The sequence below is a fragment of the Sminthopsis crassicaudata genome, chromosome 1, assembly GCF_048593235.1.
Source record: "Sminthopsis crassicaudata isolate SCR6 chromosome 1, ASM4859323v1, whole genome shotgun sequence".
Taxonomy (NCBI): domain Eukaryota; kingdom Metazoa; phylum Chordata; class Mammalia; order Dasyuromorphia; family Dasyuridae; genus Sminthopsis; species Sminthopsis crassicaudata.
The window spans coordinates 515491987-515506710 of NC_133617.1; the positions used below are offsets into that span (position 1 = coordinate 515491987).

The 14724-nt window shown below is 36.2% G+C and overlaps 1 protein-coding gene across 1 annotated transcript in view; it reads left to right on the forward strand.

Moving 5' to 3' along the window:
- AOPEP (aminopeptidase O (putative)) overlaps positions 1 to 14724 on the forward strand; it is a 504306-nt gene that overhangs the window by 334712 nt on the left and 154870 nt on the right. Inside the window, 1 exon segment of the mRNA XM_074281675.1 lies at positions 5774 to 5834. Within this exon segment, the coding sequence (XP_074137776.1) occupies positions 5774 to 5834 (61 nt within the window).

A 14724-nucleotide genomic window follows, 5' to 3' on the forward strand; every position in this document is an offset into this window, starting at 1 on the left:
TCCCCTTTGATTCCCCCTCCCAGCACCTCCAAGCAAGTTATAGTTAAGAAAGGATATATTTATATATACTTAGGTAGATGTATACATACACCCACACATACACATACACACACACACACACACACACACACACACACACACACACACACACACACCCCTTTCCTATCCTTGCTGATCCTTTGCTTTAATTCTGCTCCCTACTGTCACTTTAATTAAACTCTGTTCTATAATTTGTCTACCTTAACCTCCCCCCACCCATGGATTTTGGATCTTCTTTCTTTTTCTTCACACTTTGCTTCCCTGTCCTCTCATTCTCCTTCCCTTATTTCTTTATAGGTTTTGGAGGATGCACACCTTTTATAGTATATATGTAGTGTTCCCTATTTAACCCATTCCTAATGTTAGTAGCACAACTATAAGCCCTCTTTCCCCCACTAAGGCCTCTGTGTCTATTCTTCCTCTGCACCTCATTTTTATGGCATAATTATTATTTTTATCTTAATTCCGTCCCAATCTTTCTTTTGAGTATCATATTGTTGAGGTCATTCTTAAACATATATTATGAATTTCCCATGTTAAAAAAAATAATAATTTATTCATGTTGAGTTCCTTGAAATTGATCTCTGATATTGGCTCTTATATGTCAAATTTTCTATTTAGTTAGAGTTTGGTTAATAGAAAGTCCTGAAAATCTGCTAGTTCATTGAATGTCCATTTTTTCTCATTCAATATTATTTTTTTGTTTGTTTGTTTGTTTTTTCTTTTCTTTTCTTTTTTTTTTTTTGAAAATTTCTATCAAATTTTTTAAAATTTTTTTATTAATTTTTATAATTATAACATTTTCTTTGACAGTACATATTCATAGGTAATTTTTTTTTTACAACATTATCCGTTGTACTTCCTTCTGTTCCAAATTTTTCCCCTCCTTCCCTCCACCCCCTCCCCTAGATGGCAGGCATTCCCATACATATTAAATATCTTATAGTATATTCTAGGTACAATAAATATGTGCAGAACCGAATTTTTTTGTTGTTGTTGTTGCAAAGGAAGAATTATATTCGGAAGGTAAAAATAATCTGGAAGAAAAACAATGCTCACAGTTTACACTCATTTCCCAGTGTTCCTTCTCTGGGTGTAGCTGATTCTGTCTATCATTGATCAATTGGAATTGGATTAGCTCTTCTCTATGTTGAAGATATCCACTTCCATCAGAATACATCCTCGTACAGTATCATTGTTGAAGTGTATAATGAGCTTCTGGTTGATGTAAGTCTCTCCAAGCCTCTCTGTATTTCTCCTGTTGGTCATTTCTTACAGAACAATAATATTCCACAAATTTTTTCCCTCATAATTTTCTTGTTTTTCTTGGATGCTTTTTATTTATTTTATTTTAGTTGAGTTTTAGTTTTTACTCAGTGTCTTTCATTTGATTTTTAAATTCTTTTTTGAGGTCTAAAAATTCCCTCTGGGTGATTTATCATTAGTTTTGGGGGCAGCTTTTTTTTTTTTTTAAGTGTCCTTCCCTGAAGATGAACCTTGGTCTTCCCTGTTCCCATACTATATTTCGTTGTTGGGGTTCTTTGAAAGTTCATTTTTTCCCCCAATAAGAGGTATTAGTGTAAGCACCTCTAATCCTGGGGTGGGAAAGATGGTGTCTCTGGCTTCCCTTTAGCTCTCCCCTCTTACCAGGAATCCCAAACCAAGAGCTTTCCCCACAATCAGCAGCATCCCTGCTCCATTGCCTTTTCACTCATGTGTGTGGGTTCCCTCTCACCCGGCTACTCTCAGTAGCACAGCTGGGCCTGGCATTCCTAATCAGCCAAGGTTCCTTCAGTCTTCCCCACTCAGACCTAAATTCCACAAAGTGGGAGGTGAAAGTTTCTGTGGTTCCTATGGAGAGACTCCAACTATCCCTAGCTAGCCCCAAGACTCTGTATTGTTTCTGTAGAGCTAGCCTGGAGGTGTTTGCGAGTCACACCAGTTAATTCTGGCCCCCCCAGTCTTTTTTCAGAACTTCTGGGATTCTATCAGGAGGACCCCTGTTCACCCCAAGTGTTCTAGATTTTGCACAAATCTGTTTGCCCTGAGGCATAATTTTGTTCTATTTGTGGGGGGAAATCGGAAAGGCTTGAAATTTACCAACCTACATCTTCCCAAATCCTCCCCAATCTTGGGTCATCTTTGCCAATTTTTTTATTTATGGATATGATTTTCTCTTTTTATTAATGATAAATTATATTTCAGATATCTGTTAATAACTTATGGTTGCTTTGAGAGTTTTTTGTTCACTATTCAGGTTTTTTGGTGGTGTTTTAGGGAAGATCTCTACTTAGATTAATTCTTCATACTTTTTTTTTTCATTCTTTTTCTTGAAGCGGATTCTTGTTTCATAATGTTCTTATATGTCTTCTACTAATTTTGTTTTGTTTTTGTTTGTTTTAGCTTTATTCATTTTTCATTCTGCCTCTGCATTTTTGCATACCATCTTTTAAATTCTGTAGTCTCCCTTATTTCTTAAGGCTACTAATTTCTGTGATTATTTCTTTGCTATTCTCACTTAAATATTTTCATTATTCTTCTGAGTCATTCTGGAGAGTTTTTTGTTTTATTTGCTTCTCTTTTGACTGCTTTGGTTTCTCAACAGAGGAGGAAGAGATCTGAATCCTTCAAAGGTTAAGTGTAAGTAATTGGGACCCATAGAGAGATTCTTAAGAGGCCACTACAATTGAGCCTATTTGGATTCTTCATCCTCTCTACAACTGACTTACTTTATTTCCTCCCCAGGCTTCACTTTGGAGACTAATCCAGAAAGGGCATAACCCTCCCCCCTAAAAGGTTCAGAAACTTTTTTCAAAAAACTTTTGCACGTATAATTCCTTTTTTTCCCCCATTCTTCTTGGCTGCTTGCTTTTTATCTGGTGAGCTGTTAAAAAAAATTTATAACTAATCCTGTACTAGTGTTCTTCTTTTTCCTGCCCATCTATCTCTACCAGACTTCATACTCCCTTTCATTCCCACTCCCTTCCTGCTTCTCTTGTCTCTAGGAGAGTTAGATTCACTGACCTCAACTCTGAAAGTTAGGGCCCTCAGTTCTGTTAAGGGAATAACTAAATATTGGTGTGTAAAATTGCAGCGGACAGTTAGGAAGGATTTGCTTCCTAGGATCACCCCACTCCATTGGGCTAGATGAGATAGAAAGGGAGGAAGGTATAAAGTAATGGGAGCTTTGTCTGGCCCTTGGATGGGAAGTTCAGCATAAATCACTGTCAAGGTATTTACTTTCAAAAGAAAGCAAGTCCCTAAAATTACTGCAGGGCCCCCTCAGCTGGATGTGAATTGATGTAGAGAGGAAAGAAGCTGGGGGAGTAATTCATTTAAAGTGGGTTGATGAGTCAGTCTTCAGTTATTTTTTTTTTCTTTAAGAATTACCCTTTTATTCTTTTTTTTCTTTGCATTTTTAGTTTTTATATAATTGTTGAGTCTTTTACATTTTGGAATCTTTACTTATATTTTGGGGGTTAGAGGTCCTAGGGTACCCCTCATTTTGTCATTTTCCCAGGATTCTGTAAGTCGGATTTTATCAAAGAAATAAACAATGGAGCAATTTGAACCTTGAATATATTGCATACTAATTAATTTTAAGGAATATTCAAGTCAGCAATCCATGAAAGCAAAGACCTTTTAGATGATTGGAGACTAAGATATAACAAGTGGGAATGTTCTTTCTGATTCAGTATCAAAGTAGACAGAATGACTCATGTGTACAAAATGAGCTATATAGTCACTCCCAACTTTAGAATTTAGTGATTCTAAAATAGGTGCAATGTTAGAAACAGAGTCAATGCAAGTAGGATCTATTTAGTTGTTCTCACATCTGAGTTGGGCCTTAAGTGTCATTGTTATTATTTTTACTTACTTTACTCTAAGGGCATTTTCAAGTTACACCTAAAAGATAGCTCAGACTTAATTTTAGTGCTCAACAAATCAGCACTTTTTCATTCTCCAGTGATTTTTTAAAAAGTATCTCTCATTAATTTAGCTGATTTTTTTTTTTTTATCAGAGTAATCAATGTGAAAGGAACTATGGAAAGTTAATGTAGTAAAAAAACATCATTGACAGAATTTTGAATTAGCTGATCATTTCTGGAAAACAACTAGGAATTATGCAAATAAATTCTACTGCCAAGACTATAACCCAAGGAGGTCATTGACAAAAAGAAACTCTCCATAAATACCTAATTGTTTACACACACACACACACACACACACACACACACACACACACACACACACACACACACACACACACAAAGTCCTAGATCACTAGGTAGGGTTGGCAGAGACTACAAACTGTTGGAAGTTTAAAGTACTGATAAAATTACTCCCTGAAACAAGCAGGGAAGAGCACTGATGGGGATCAATTCAGCCTTCCGTGGAGGTCTTGGGGACCCCCATATTACTGTGTATAGTCAGAAATCCAAGTTATGTCAAACTCTTAAGATTAAATTTCCCCTTTAAATCTGTCCATGGCTCATGCCATCTTTTTTTTGTTTTTTTAGGGAGGTTAGCCCGCCACAGTGTTCTGCTTCATGGTGTCTTTCTCCTTCTTATAGCTAACTTTTAGGGTACTAAATGTGTCTTTGGATTTAACCTGCCAGTCAAAGGAGTACTACCACCTCATGGCATATTCCTTTAATGGATTCTTCCAAACTCCTTTCCTTGGTAATCCTCTTGCTCTCCCAAATCCATTTCATATTTACCATTCCTGGTATCTAATGTATCTCTTCATTTTGTTTATAACATCTTCTTCCAAATAAACCTACTTTTGTCAAAAAGAATGCCCAATGTGAATTTATCATATGACTGAACCTCAACACTTGGTTCTCATCATTTGGTACCATATCTCAAACACATCATACTCTCACACATTCACATGCCCCTTTTTGTCCTCATAACAGCTTTGGAATGTGGGTGCTACTATTATCCCCATTTTACAGATGAGGAAACCTCATCTGAGGGAGGTAAAATGAATTACCCAGGTCACATATAATTCATAAATATCTAAGACTTGAATCTAAGTCTAGGTGTTCCATCTACTGTTCCTTTGGCACTTTTCAAGGTATCAAAACATTGAAGAAAAAGCAAATACTTATTAGTTGGGGAATGGCTAATCAAATTTTGACACAATAGAATGCAGGGGTTGTTCATCTGGGACCCATAAACTTTTTCCCCTCCATTATATTTTATAACTATTTTAGTATTCTTGGTTTCCTTTCTAAGAAACTTGACCCAAAAAATAAATATAAGAATATAACTCTTCTCACTACTTTGCAGAGATAGGGGTTGGGAGTTTATGGATGTAAAACATTGCATGTAACATTTTGTGTGTGTGTGTGTGTGTGTGTGTGTGTGTGTGTGTGTGTGTGTGTGTGTATTCATATATACATACTTATATATTAACTTGCTACTCTCTTTTCCTTTCCTAAGCATGAAAATTATTTAAAGGATCAAATATATCTTTAAATGTCAACTACTAACTCATCTATAGAGAGTAATTAAAAAGAACATGGGCTTAATTCAAGTACATTATAAACCTCATCTAGTCAATGGAATTGTTGCTCTTCTTGCCAAGAATACAAATTTCTTTGGAAATTTTCTGGTGTGCATATACTTGACTAGGTAAAAGGGAACTATTTTATGAGAAAACAAAATGTAATTACTCTTTAATCCTTTTTTTGATTTATTTTATTTATTTATTTATTTTTTTTTTAAGGCTTGGCCTGTCTGTAGAAGATATTTTTCAGACCTGGCTCGATACTTCTGGAATACCAAAGGTAACTCCCCTAGTTATATGTTTTTAAAAGCACTTGTTTAGTGATTTACAGATTTTTACTTAGTGTACTAGTAGTGTTAGGATGGCAGTAAATTAAATTTCAGCCTGTTCACTAAACAACTACCTTTTATATGCTTTCAGCAAGGTGGTACAATATGAGTTACACAACGTGGTATGATACTGTTATTCTTTGCAGAGGGATACCAAGTGAACTATTACTGGAACTCATAATCTAGCTACCAGTGCCTTTCCCTCTTCCTGAATTCCCTATTTCTACCCGTTTTTTACTACCATATTCCCAAGTGATAATTCCAGTCACAATCCCTTTTCACATACTAGAAATTTCTATTTTCATGCCTTTGTTCATGTGATTCTTATGCATGGAATTTATTTATTGTGTCATGTTTCTTTCCCTTCTGTATCAGCTAGAGTCTCTCCCTTCTTCAGGGCCCAATGCAGGTGTCAACTTCTTCCATGAAACTTTGGAAATTCTCAATTGTTCTTAATTGAAAATGATCTATACTTTAAATATTTTGTAGCTTGTGGGAAGGTTTTGTACTACTTTGCATTTTCCACTTTTTTCTTTCTTTCAGAGATATTTGTATACATTTTCCCACTCTTGATTAGATAGTAAACTCCTTAGATCAGTGTCTATTTCACAACTATCTTTTTATCCCCAGCAGCTAACACAGTACCTAGAATAATTATTTAAATTGAATTGAGAAGCCCAAGGAACCACTCCATAAATAGTCTTTGATAGTCTCCATAAAAAGTCATTGATAGTCTACTGACATGTGGTCCAATTTTATTAATTCACTAATAAAGCAGAACCTGAATGCCTCAGAATATCAGTGCAATGAAATTGAGGGTCAGAAGGAGCAGCATTCTGGTACCCTTCCATCCATCCCTCTATTCTGCTCTTAGAGGCCTGTTCTGTTACAATTGTGAAAATTTTGGCTGATGATGTCATTAATTCAAATTTCTGAAGAGTACTCACAAAATCTGTGGAACAGGATACATGGGCTTGGGATCTTGTTTTGTCCAATAAATATGGTTGGTTTGGTTTAATCCTAATGGGAAAAAGAACTGCTGATTTTTTATCAAGAGGAACAAAGCTTTGAGTGGCTACTTTCATACATTGGGATGATTTTTCATGAAGCTGCTCTCTAAGAAGTAGTTTGCTATATAGTAGGAAAAGTGCTGGAATCTGAGTGAGAGGACTTCCTTCAGGATTTCAGCTTTACCCCCTGGCTACCTTTGTGGTCTTGGGTGTATCATTTAACTTCAATGAATAATGGAGATAAGATTTAAGTCACTTAAGGCCCAGATGCAATCACACATTGTTAATTGAGATGTTAAACAGGTTATAGAAATGCATTTTGGCTAAGAAGAAGGAAGTAGCTTCAAATATTATAACCCAACTGAAATTTTGCTGTGGGAAAAAAATAAACCCTGGAAACTTAGTGTGAAGATTCTAGGAAGAGAGAAAGGTTTTCCAAGGTCTGTAATACTAGGAGCTGTGAGTTGCCTTTTCCACATGGGTATCTTATAAGGTTATGCCACAGTTCTCTTTTATTGTCCTAACTCAGTTTCCCTAATTATCCTGACTCAGCCCTGACTCAGTTTCTCTGTTTCAGCTCAAAGCTCAGTCCCTTTTCTCTTTATCAGAATATTTGATAAGGATAAAAGATCTTCTGTTTTGGAATATCAGAATGCCTCTCCCCATCCCAAGCTACCTGGATGTCAGATACAGTCTTCAAGATGCCACCCTCCATCTCTGTAGCTCACCCACCCTGTCAGAGTCTGGTTCCCACTCTCAGCACCTTGACTCTGCCCCTGCCTCAATCTACCCCCTGAGTCTGAGCCACGGTTATATAGGTTATTGAGAACTCACATTGTTTGCAGGATTCTTGGAGACGATAGTCTCATTCAGCCCTGGGACCAAACCATGGATCCATTTGGTCCCAGTAAATCTCTCCCTTTTAAATAAATTATTAAGTACTCTATAATCTCTATCTTGCCTCAGTTTCTCTGGCATTACAATACATGTCCCTTACTCTTTATTATTATACTGTAAGTTTGAGCTCACACTTCTCACAGATGTGTTATGCAGTCATGGGAGAGTGTGCCCCAGGTTTACAGGAAGAATGCTTTGTACCAATATTCCCACTGTGCAATCAGAATAAAATCTTTGTTTTAAAACAAACAAACAAAAAAGTCTAGTTGTGTCCTCTGACTGATTCTTGATGGGGAACACACCAGAGGAAGCAGTGTAGTGTTTGAGCTATAGATAACCAGAGGATTAATTTAAAATCTTGTTACCCAACCTGTGAGTACAAATTAGGGGAATACTCAGTGGGAATATTAAACATAAAATAAAAGTTTGGCTTCATTGACTTTTAGTTATGATCCTAAGCTAGTCCTAGAAACTTGGGACTTCTTCAGTAGATCACAAGATTTAGAGCTGGAAAAGACCTTATAGCCCATCTGTTCATGCTTGGTTCATTTCACAAATGTGGAAACTGAGGTCTGCTTATGAACACTGATATGCCTACTGTCACAGGGCCAGTAGCAGGGCCAGAATCTGAACCTAGATTTTCTTTTCTCTCAGGATGCTGTATTTTTTATTTATTCATCTATTTATTTATTTATTTGTTTGTTTGTTTGTTTGTTTGTTTATATGTTTATCTATCTGTCAATCTATCTATCTATCTATCTATCTATCTATCTATCTATCTATCTATCTATCTATTTATTTAAGTGAAAGCCAGGCTAAATTTATTCATGTATGCATTTATTATATTAAGTACCTAATTGTTGAGCTTTTGCATTCTCAAAGGGAATATTTGCTATAAAACCTCCAACACTTAAGTTCTACAACTGACTGTTTTTAAAAGCTCCCAGGGATTTTTAAGAATTGGAGAGGGGGTATAGCAGGAAGCCAAGAAAACTAATTTCCATATTTTAGTCTTGTGAACAGCTCTGTTGCTTTTTGGAACAGTTGACCCTGAGGGAAGAGAAAAGAAAGAGTCCTTAATTTTGTTCCTTTACGCCCAGACACCCAGCATCAGGCTGAGAGCACTCAGACTGACCTTCGATTTAATCTATTCTCAGAAGGGTGGTCTTTGTGTCCCCAGCACTTAGCACAGTGCTTGACATATAGTAAGCACTTACTAAATGTCTTATGGATGATTGATTCATTGTGAGGGGATAACTGCGATTTACCCTTAAAAGGCTTTGTCCATCACTAAACCTACAATTTAACTAAGAAAAATTAGAAAAAAAAATTTAGAGGAAAATGTAGCTCTATGCAGTATATTTTTTCCCAACATTTCAGAGCACTAGTTAATAGCTTCTAGTGTAGACAAATAAGTATGTTATCAACTAATGGAGTCCCACTACAAAAACATATCCAGATGCAGTGGGGCCAACCCAGCTGTAAATTGTCTTTTAGACCAAACTGGTATTTCCTTGGGTGTTTAACTGTTCTGTAAAAACAACAGGATCAGACAGAAAGGATGGTGATTTAGTGTTGTTCTTTTCCTTGGAGAATGATCAGACTGCACCTTTTAATTTTTTCCACCCATTTCCTCTGATTATTTATATTTTTTGATGATGATTTACCTGCTTTCAGCACTTTTCATGCTCTCCAAGAGCAAGTTTCCACTTCAGTAAAAGAAGCTGTGGATCAGGGAACCCCCTGGTTATAGGAACTGCTTAGTGAATGGGATACCTTGTTCTTTGTTCACTTCATTATAATATAAAGTTACTAATATGCCAGACCAGGACTAACATTACCAGAGCTCCTAAAGTTGCTGAGAAGCCCTTTGTTCTGCCTTTTAATTTTTTGTGGCTGAGCAATTGAAGTCATTCATGACAGGACATTCACATTATACTAGTGAAGTTTTCATCCAAATAGATGTTTTTGTGTTCTGCCAAAATGGCATATGCTGTGGTTGGCTGGGGTTATCCTCATCAGCCACACTAAATGAAAACCATAAAAAAAATTCTGGAATTAGCAATTACAGCAATGGAGAAATAAGTATGATCCTTAAAGAAGCAAGGAAACACAGATCCCAACCTTTGAATGTATAGCACTTTGATTTGTAAACAAATCTGAAACCAGTTGCAAAGTCAACATTAGAAATAATGCTTGATGAAAATATAACCTTCTCCCGATGATACTTTTCTGCAGAGAGATTTTAATTTTTTGATATGCATGAGTTAGAAGGATCCTCATCATTTTTTTTGCATACTTATTTCCACATATATAAGAAATAACTGGGGCCTTTCCTAACTAAGATATGGATTAAATAGAGTCAAATAAATAATTCAGCATTTATCAAGCACCCACTGTGTAAAAGGCATCAAAGCTGAAATAACCAAAACAATTACAATGGGGTTGGGGATACAGTATGCATACATACTCATGAGGAAAACAACATAAGTACAAAGGAGAAATCTAAGCAAAGTAATTACAAACACATCACCTAGAAATGTACATGTGGATAGTAGTAGAGGAAGAAGGATTAAGAAAGGATGAAAAAGGTAGCACTTGAAATTCAACATTTTAGGAAAGGAGGGAATTCAGTTGGTGGAGATCAAGGAGAGAGAGAGACAAAGACAGAAAGCCATTCTAGATATGATCAAGACAAGGTGAAAAAAAGGAACAAAGGATTTAGAAAGTATAGAGTGTGGAAAGCTTATGTATTTGTCTTAGCTTATCACTATGCTTGGAAATATTCCTTCTTTCCTTCAAGGTTCAGCACAAATGGTATCTTTTTAGCATTATTTTCTCCATTTCCCACCTCACCCCAGTTTTCTATGTTCTCTGCCTCCTCAAATTACCTTGTATTATCTGAGCACATACACGCACACACACACACACACACACACACACACGCACATTCTCCTTCCCAGAATAGAGTATAAATGCTTTGCAGATAGGAATCACTTTTTGTATTTGTATTCTCACCTCTTAGAGTAGCCCTATGTATAGTTTGTTTAGTACATCATGAAAAGGCAATGAAAAATAATGAAACAATATGAAAACAATATGATAAGGGCATCACATCTGGATATTTGATCTGAAAGGTAGACTGGAAAGAAAGAAAACTGAAGTCAGAAACACTGGTAAGTAATAAGGCTGCTTTAGCAGTTTAGGTGAGAAGAGATGACAACCTTAACCAGAGAAATTTCATGTCTAAAAATCTAAAAATATTTTAAGTATAAGTCCAATAATGAATTGTATTTTTTGTCAGAGGACTATGCTATCTTGAGTTAAAAACTGAAAGGGCATTTAGGTAATGGTTTTCTTCTTACCAGAGCAACTCAGACCATCTACTAAAGGAAGGGGTGACTTTGAGAGTTGTTGTAAAAGTAAAGTTGACAGAACTTTGTAACTGTTTAGATGTACAAAGGGTAAAGTAGATGGAGGAGTAAAAGATTACTCTAAGACGTTGAGAGTATCTTGAATTAAACTTAACCCATTAAAAAAAAAAAGCTGGAAAGCCATTTTTGGAACTACCATCACCCCAATCTAGATGCTGTTTTGAAGACCCATAGTGTCACATTCCAGTCTTCAGATAATGGTGAAGAATATTCTTTAATAAATCTCCTTTGGTCTTGTATATGAGTTTTCTTTTCTCTTCCCTAGCATGTTGGGTTGTCACATAAACATTCAGAAAAATGTTTGTTGCCAAGTGATGAAATTAAACTGAGTAGGAACAACTAACTGGTGAAATCTCTTCCTAATTTTTAAACTCCATGAATTGAGGAAGCTCTTATACCAAACTACAATAAGGAATATCCCTAATTTAATACCAGTAATAGAATTATTGGGTTTATGAATAGGTTTTCATCCCAAGTTTATTTCACCATTAAGGACAGTAGAGCCTCTACTCTTAGATACCAACATTATAGTCCTGATATGCTTACAGAAGGAGAGAAATGGTATAAAAGAGAACAAAGGGGTGGAGTAAGTAGTTGGATTAGGAGTAAGTGTACAAGCTAGTAAAGTTCCAAGGAATTAATTCCAAAAAAGGCATGGAAAAAATCTTGAACCTTATTAGTACTGAAAAAGACAGCTGAGAAAATACCAGCAATTACTGAACTATTATGCATCTAAAATTTTTGAGAGTCATCTGTACATGCTTTAAGGCTATTCTTTGTGAAGATGTCAGTAGGAAACAGGCAAACTTTCACAACAATATTTCATATTAGTCCACATCTTTACCATTATATCATTCACTAAAAAGAATTATAAATGTGGGACAGACTATAAAGCAACAAGTAGATCCAGAACAAAAAAAGAAGGAATACAACAAGTTGCTTGCCCTCAGGAAATTATAAAACTCTTTTCATGGCTCCTACCATTTTCATATTAATATTCCACCAATGACATTACTTGTGTGGAATACTACAGTTTCTCAGGAATTAAAAATAGGTCTTACAGGAAAGCTAATGGAGTAGTGCTTGGTAGACATAAGTAGTCTGCAATATATAAAAAATAATCATTTGCAGGAGTGTGGTAAAGGATTTCATCATGGAATATCTGAGAGAAAATGGCCTACTCATATGGCAAGAGTTAGAGATGGATAAAAGATCAATAGTACCCTATTGACAGCACTGCAGTGGTCAGAGACTCTAAGAGGGTCCCCACAATATCAAATGCATTCCTTTTTAGTGAATTTATGGGAGGATATGGACAAGAGGTGTATAGAGGCAGTCATTGATAAGTTGTGATTTCAAGGAAACAGTGAAATCCAAGAGCTTACAGATCCTTTTGCATTTGCTTGCTTAAGAAACAGGAACCAAAGGAGAAAAGAAGAAATATTTATATAGTGTTTATGTTTAATGCTTTACAAATATTTCATTTGGTCCTCAAAACAACCCTGTGAGGTAGGTCCTATTGATGAGGTCTAGGCTTAGGGTGGTTAGGGAACCAAAATGAGATTAGGGTTCCTGGTGGTCAGGGAGTTAAATGATAAGGGCTAGTGGCAGGTTTGGGGTTCAGGGAACCAAAGGGAGAGGTTTGGCTCTCCTGCACCCCCTTGGAATTTAGTGCAAGGGTTGGGAGTTTTGTGGAATCCCCCTTCTGGCAGTGCAGGGATTCTCTGTAAAGGAATTTACAAACCTGAAAACCTAGATTGGTAAAAGAAGTTTATTATAGGCATTGGGAAGTCAGCCTTTGCTATAGGCATGAATAGAAAGGCTGAATTCCTTAGTGGCAAAATCTTGGCAGGGAAATATAAAGTTTCTACCAGGAAATCCTGACAGAGAGATATATAAAGTCTCATTAGGGAAATAGGTGAGGATAAAGAGAGGAAGAGAATATCATCCCAATGGGCAGAGGCTTGCTTGCCAGGAAGAGAGATTCCTTGGCATCTTAGGTACTCTGCAAGGAGAGGGTTTAAGATTGGCTCTTTTATATTAGAAGCTTTGGCTACAAGCCAAAGGGGGCTAATAGGGGTTGGTGGGTGTAGTTCCAAGTTGGCTCCTTTTATCTACAAGCTGGGTTTCAGCTAGAGCTAGTTAGCCCCACCTGGAATTGAATAGAAAATCTTAGAATTGAATGGGTGTTTCTCCAATTCAATGGGATTGGTATCTCTAAGTCCAGACTCTGCTAGCCCTACCTAGATCACAGAATGAAGCTGTTTGTCCTCGGGCAGGGTCTTTACAGTGACAGTATTCAAGGAGAATTTGTCCTTCAAGAAGTTTTAGAGTTTTGGGGCTCCCTATTATTATCCCTATTTTACAATTGGAGAAACTGAGGCAGACAATAATTGCCCACAGTCAAAGAGCTAAGGCTAGGTCTGAATGTGAGTCTTCTTGACTCTTGATCCAATACTCTCTCCATTGCCTTCAGCCAGAGAGAGAATGACTAGTGATTCCATCAATCAGGAGGGCATGTGATGACCTCAATGTTCCCAGGAGGGTAAAAGAAATATAAATGCATATGTAGTTAAGTGAATATGTTTATAATTACTATATAATTCACCTAATTTATATATTTGCCAGAGCACTGAGGTGTTTTCTGAGGTACAGAAATGGACAGTTTTCAGGTAGCCTTCCATTTTATGTATGCTAAGAGATGAAGAACATAGATCTAATATAGATTAGAGCAGCAGATTGGAATTCCCTTATTAGCTGGGTGACTACTTTGAGTAAAGCAATGAACCTCTCTGAACCTTTGTGTTCTCATCTTTAAAATAAGGGATTTGGACCAAATGACCTTTCAGATCCCTTCTAGCACCAAATGTATGTGATCAATGTGATCTGATGGATCATTGACATCCATAAGTAACTACAAAAGATTAAAATTCCAAATTAATTTTCATAAGATCAGAGAATCTGAGAGAAGGGAATTTAGAAATTCAGTTGCAACTTACTATAATCTTCCTCTATATTATTCCTGACAGGTCCCATGTGAAGAATTCTTAACTGATGGGATACTCATTGCTTCACAAAACATCTCATTTTATTTTTAATAGTTTTAGTTGTTCAGAAGTTCTTTCTTATGAACTTGAATCTGCTCCCCATAACTTTCACTTAATTGGTCTTGCTTCTACTGTGTAGTGCCATGCAAATTAACCTCTTCTACATAAGAATGTTCATTAAAAAGGCAAAGTAATTAGCCTCACTTCAGTTATTGATTTCAATCTTCCACAAGGCCATTGTTACAGGAATGAAAAACCCAAAAGACAGAGTTCCCAGATAATTATTTATTAATTACACTAACTAATAATAAATTGATGATCAGTAATTTCTCTCAGGAACTAAAGATAAAACCATGAAGATATCAAATGCTTTAAATTCCTTTGGAAATGGGAATGGCCTTAACAGGGTGAAAATAAAACCTGATTATTGAATAATTAATGAGGAGGTAGGCT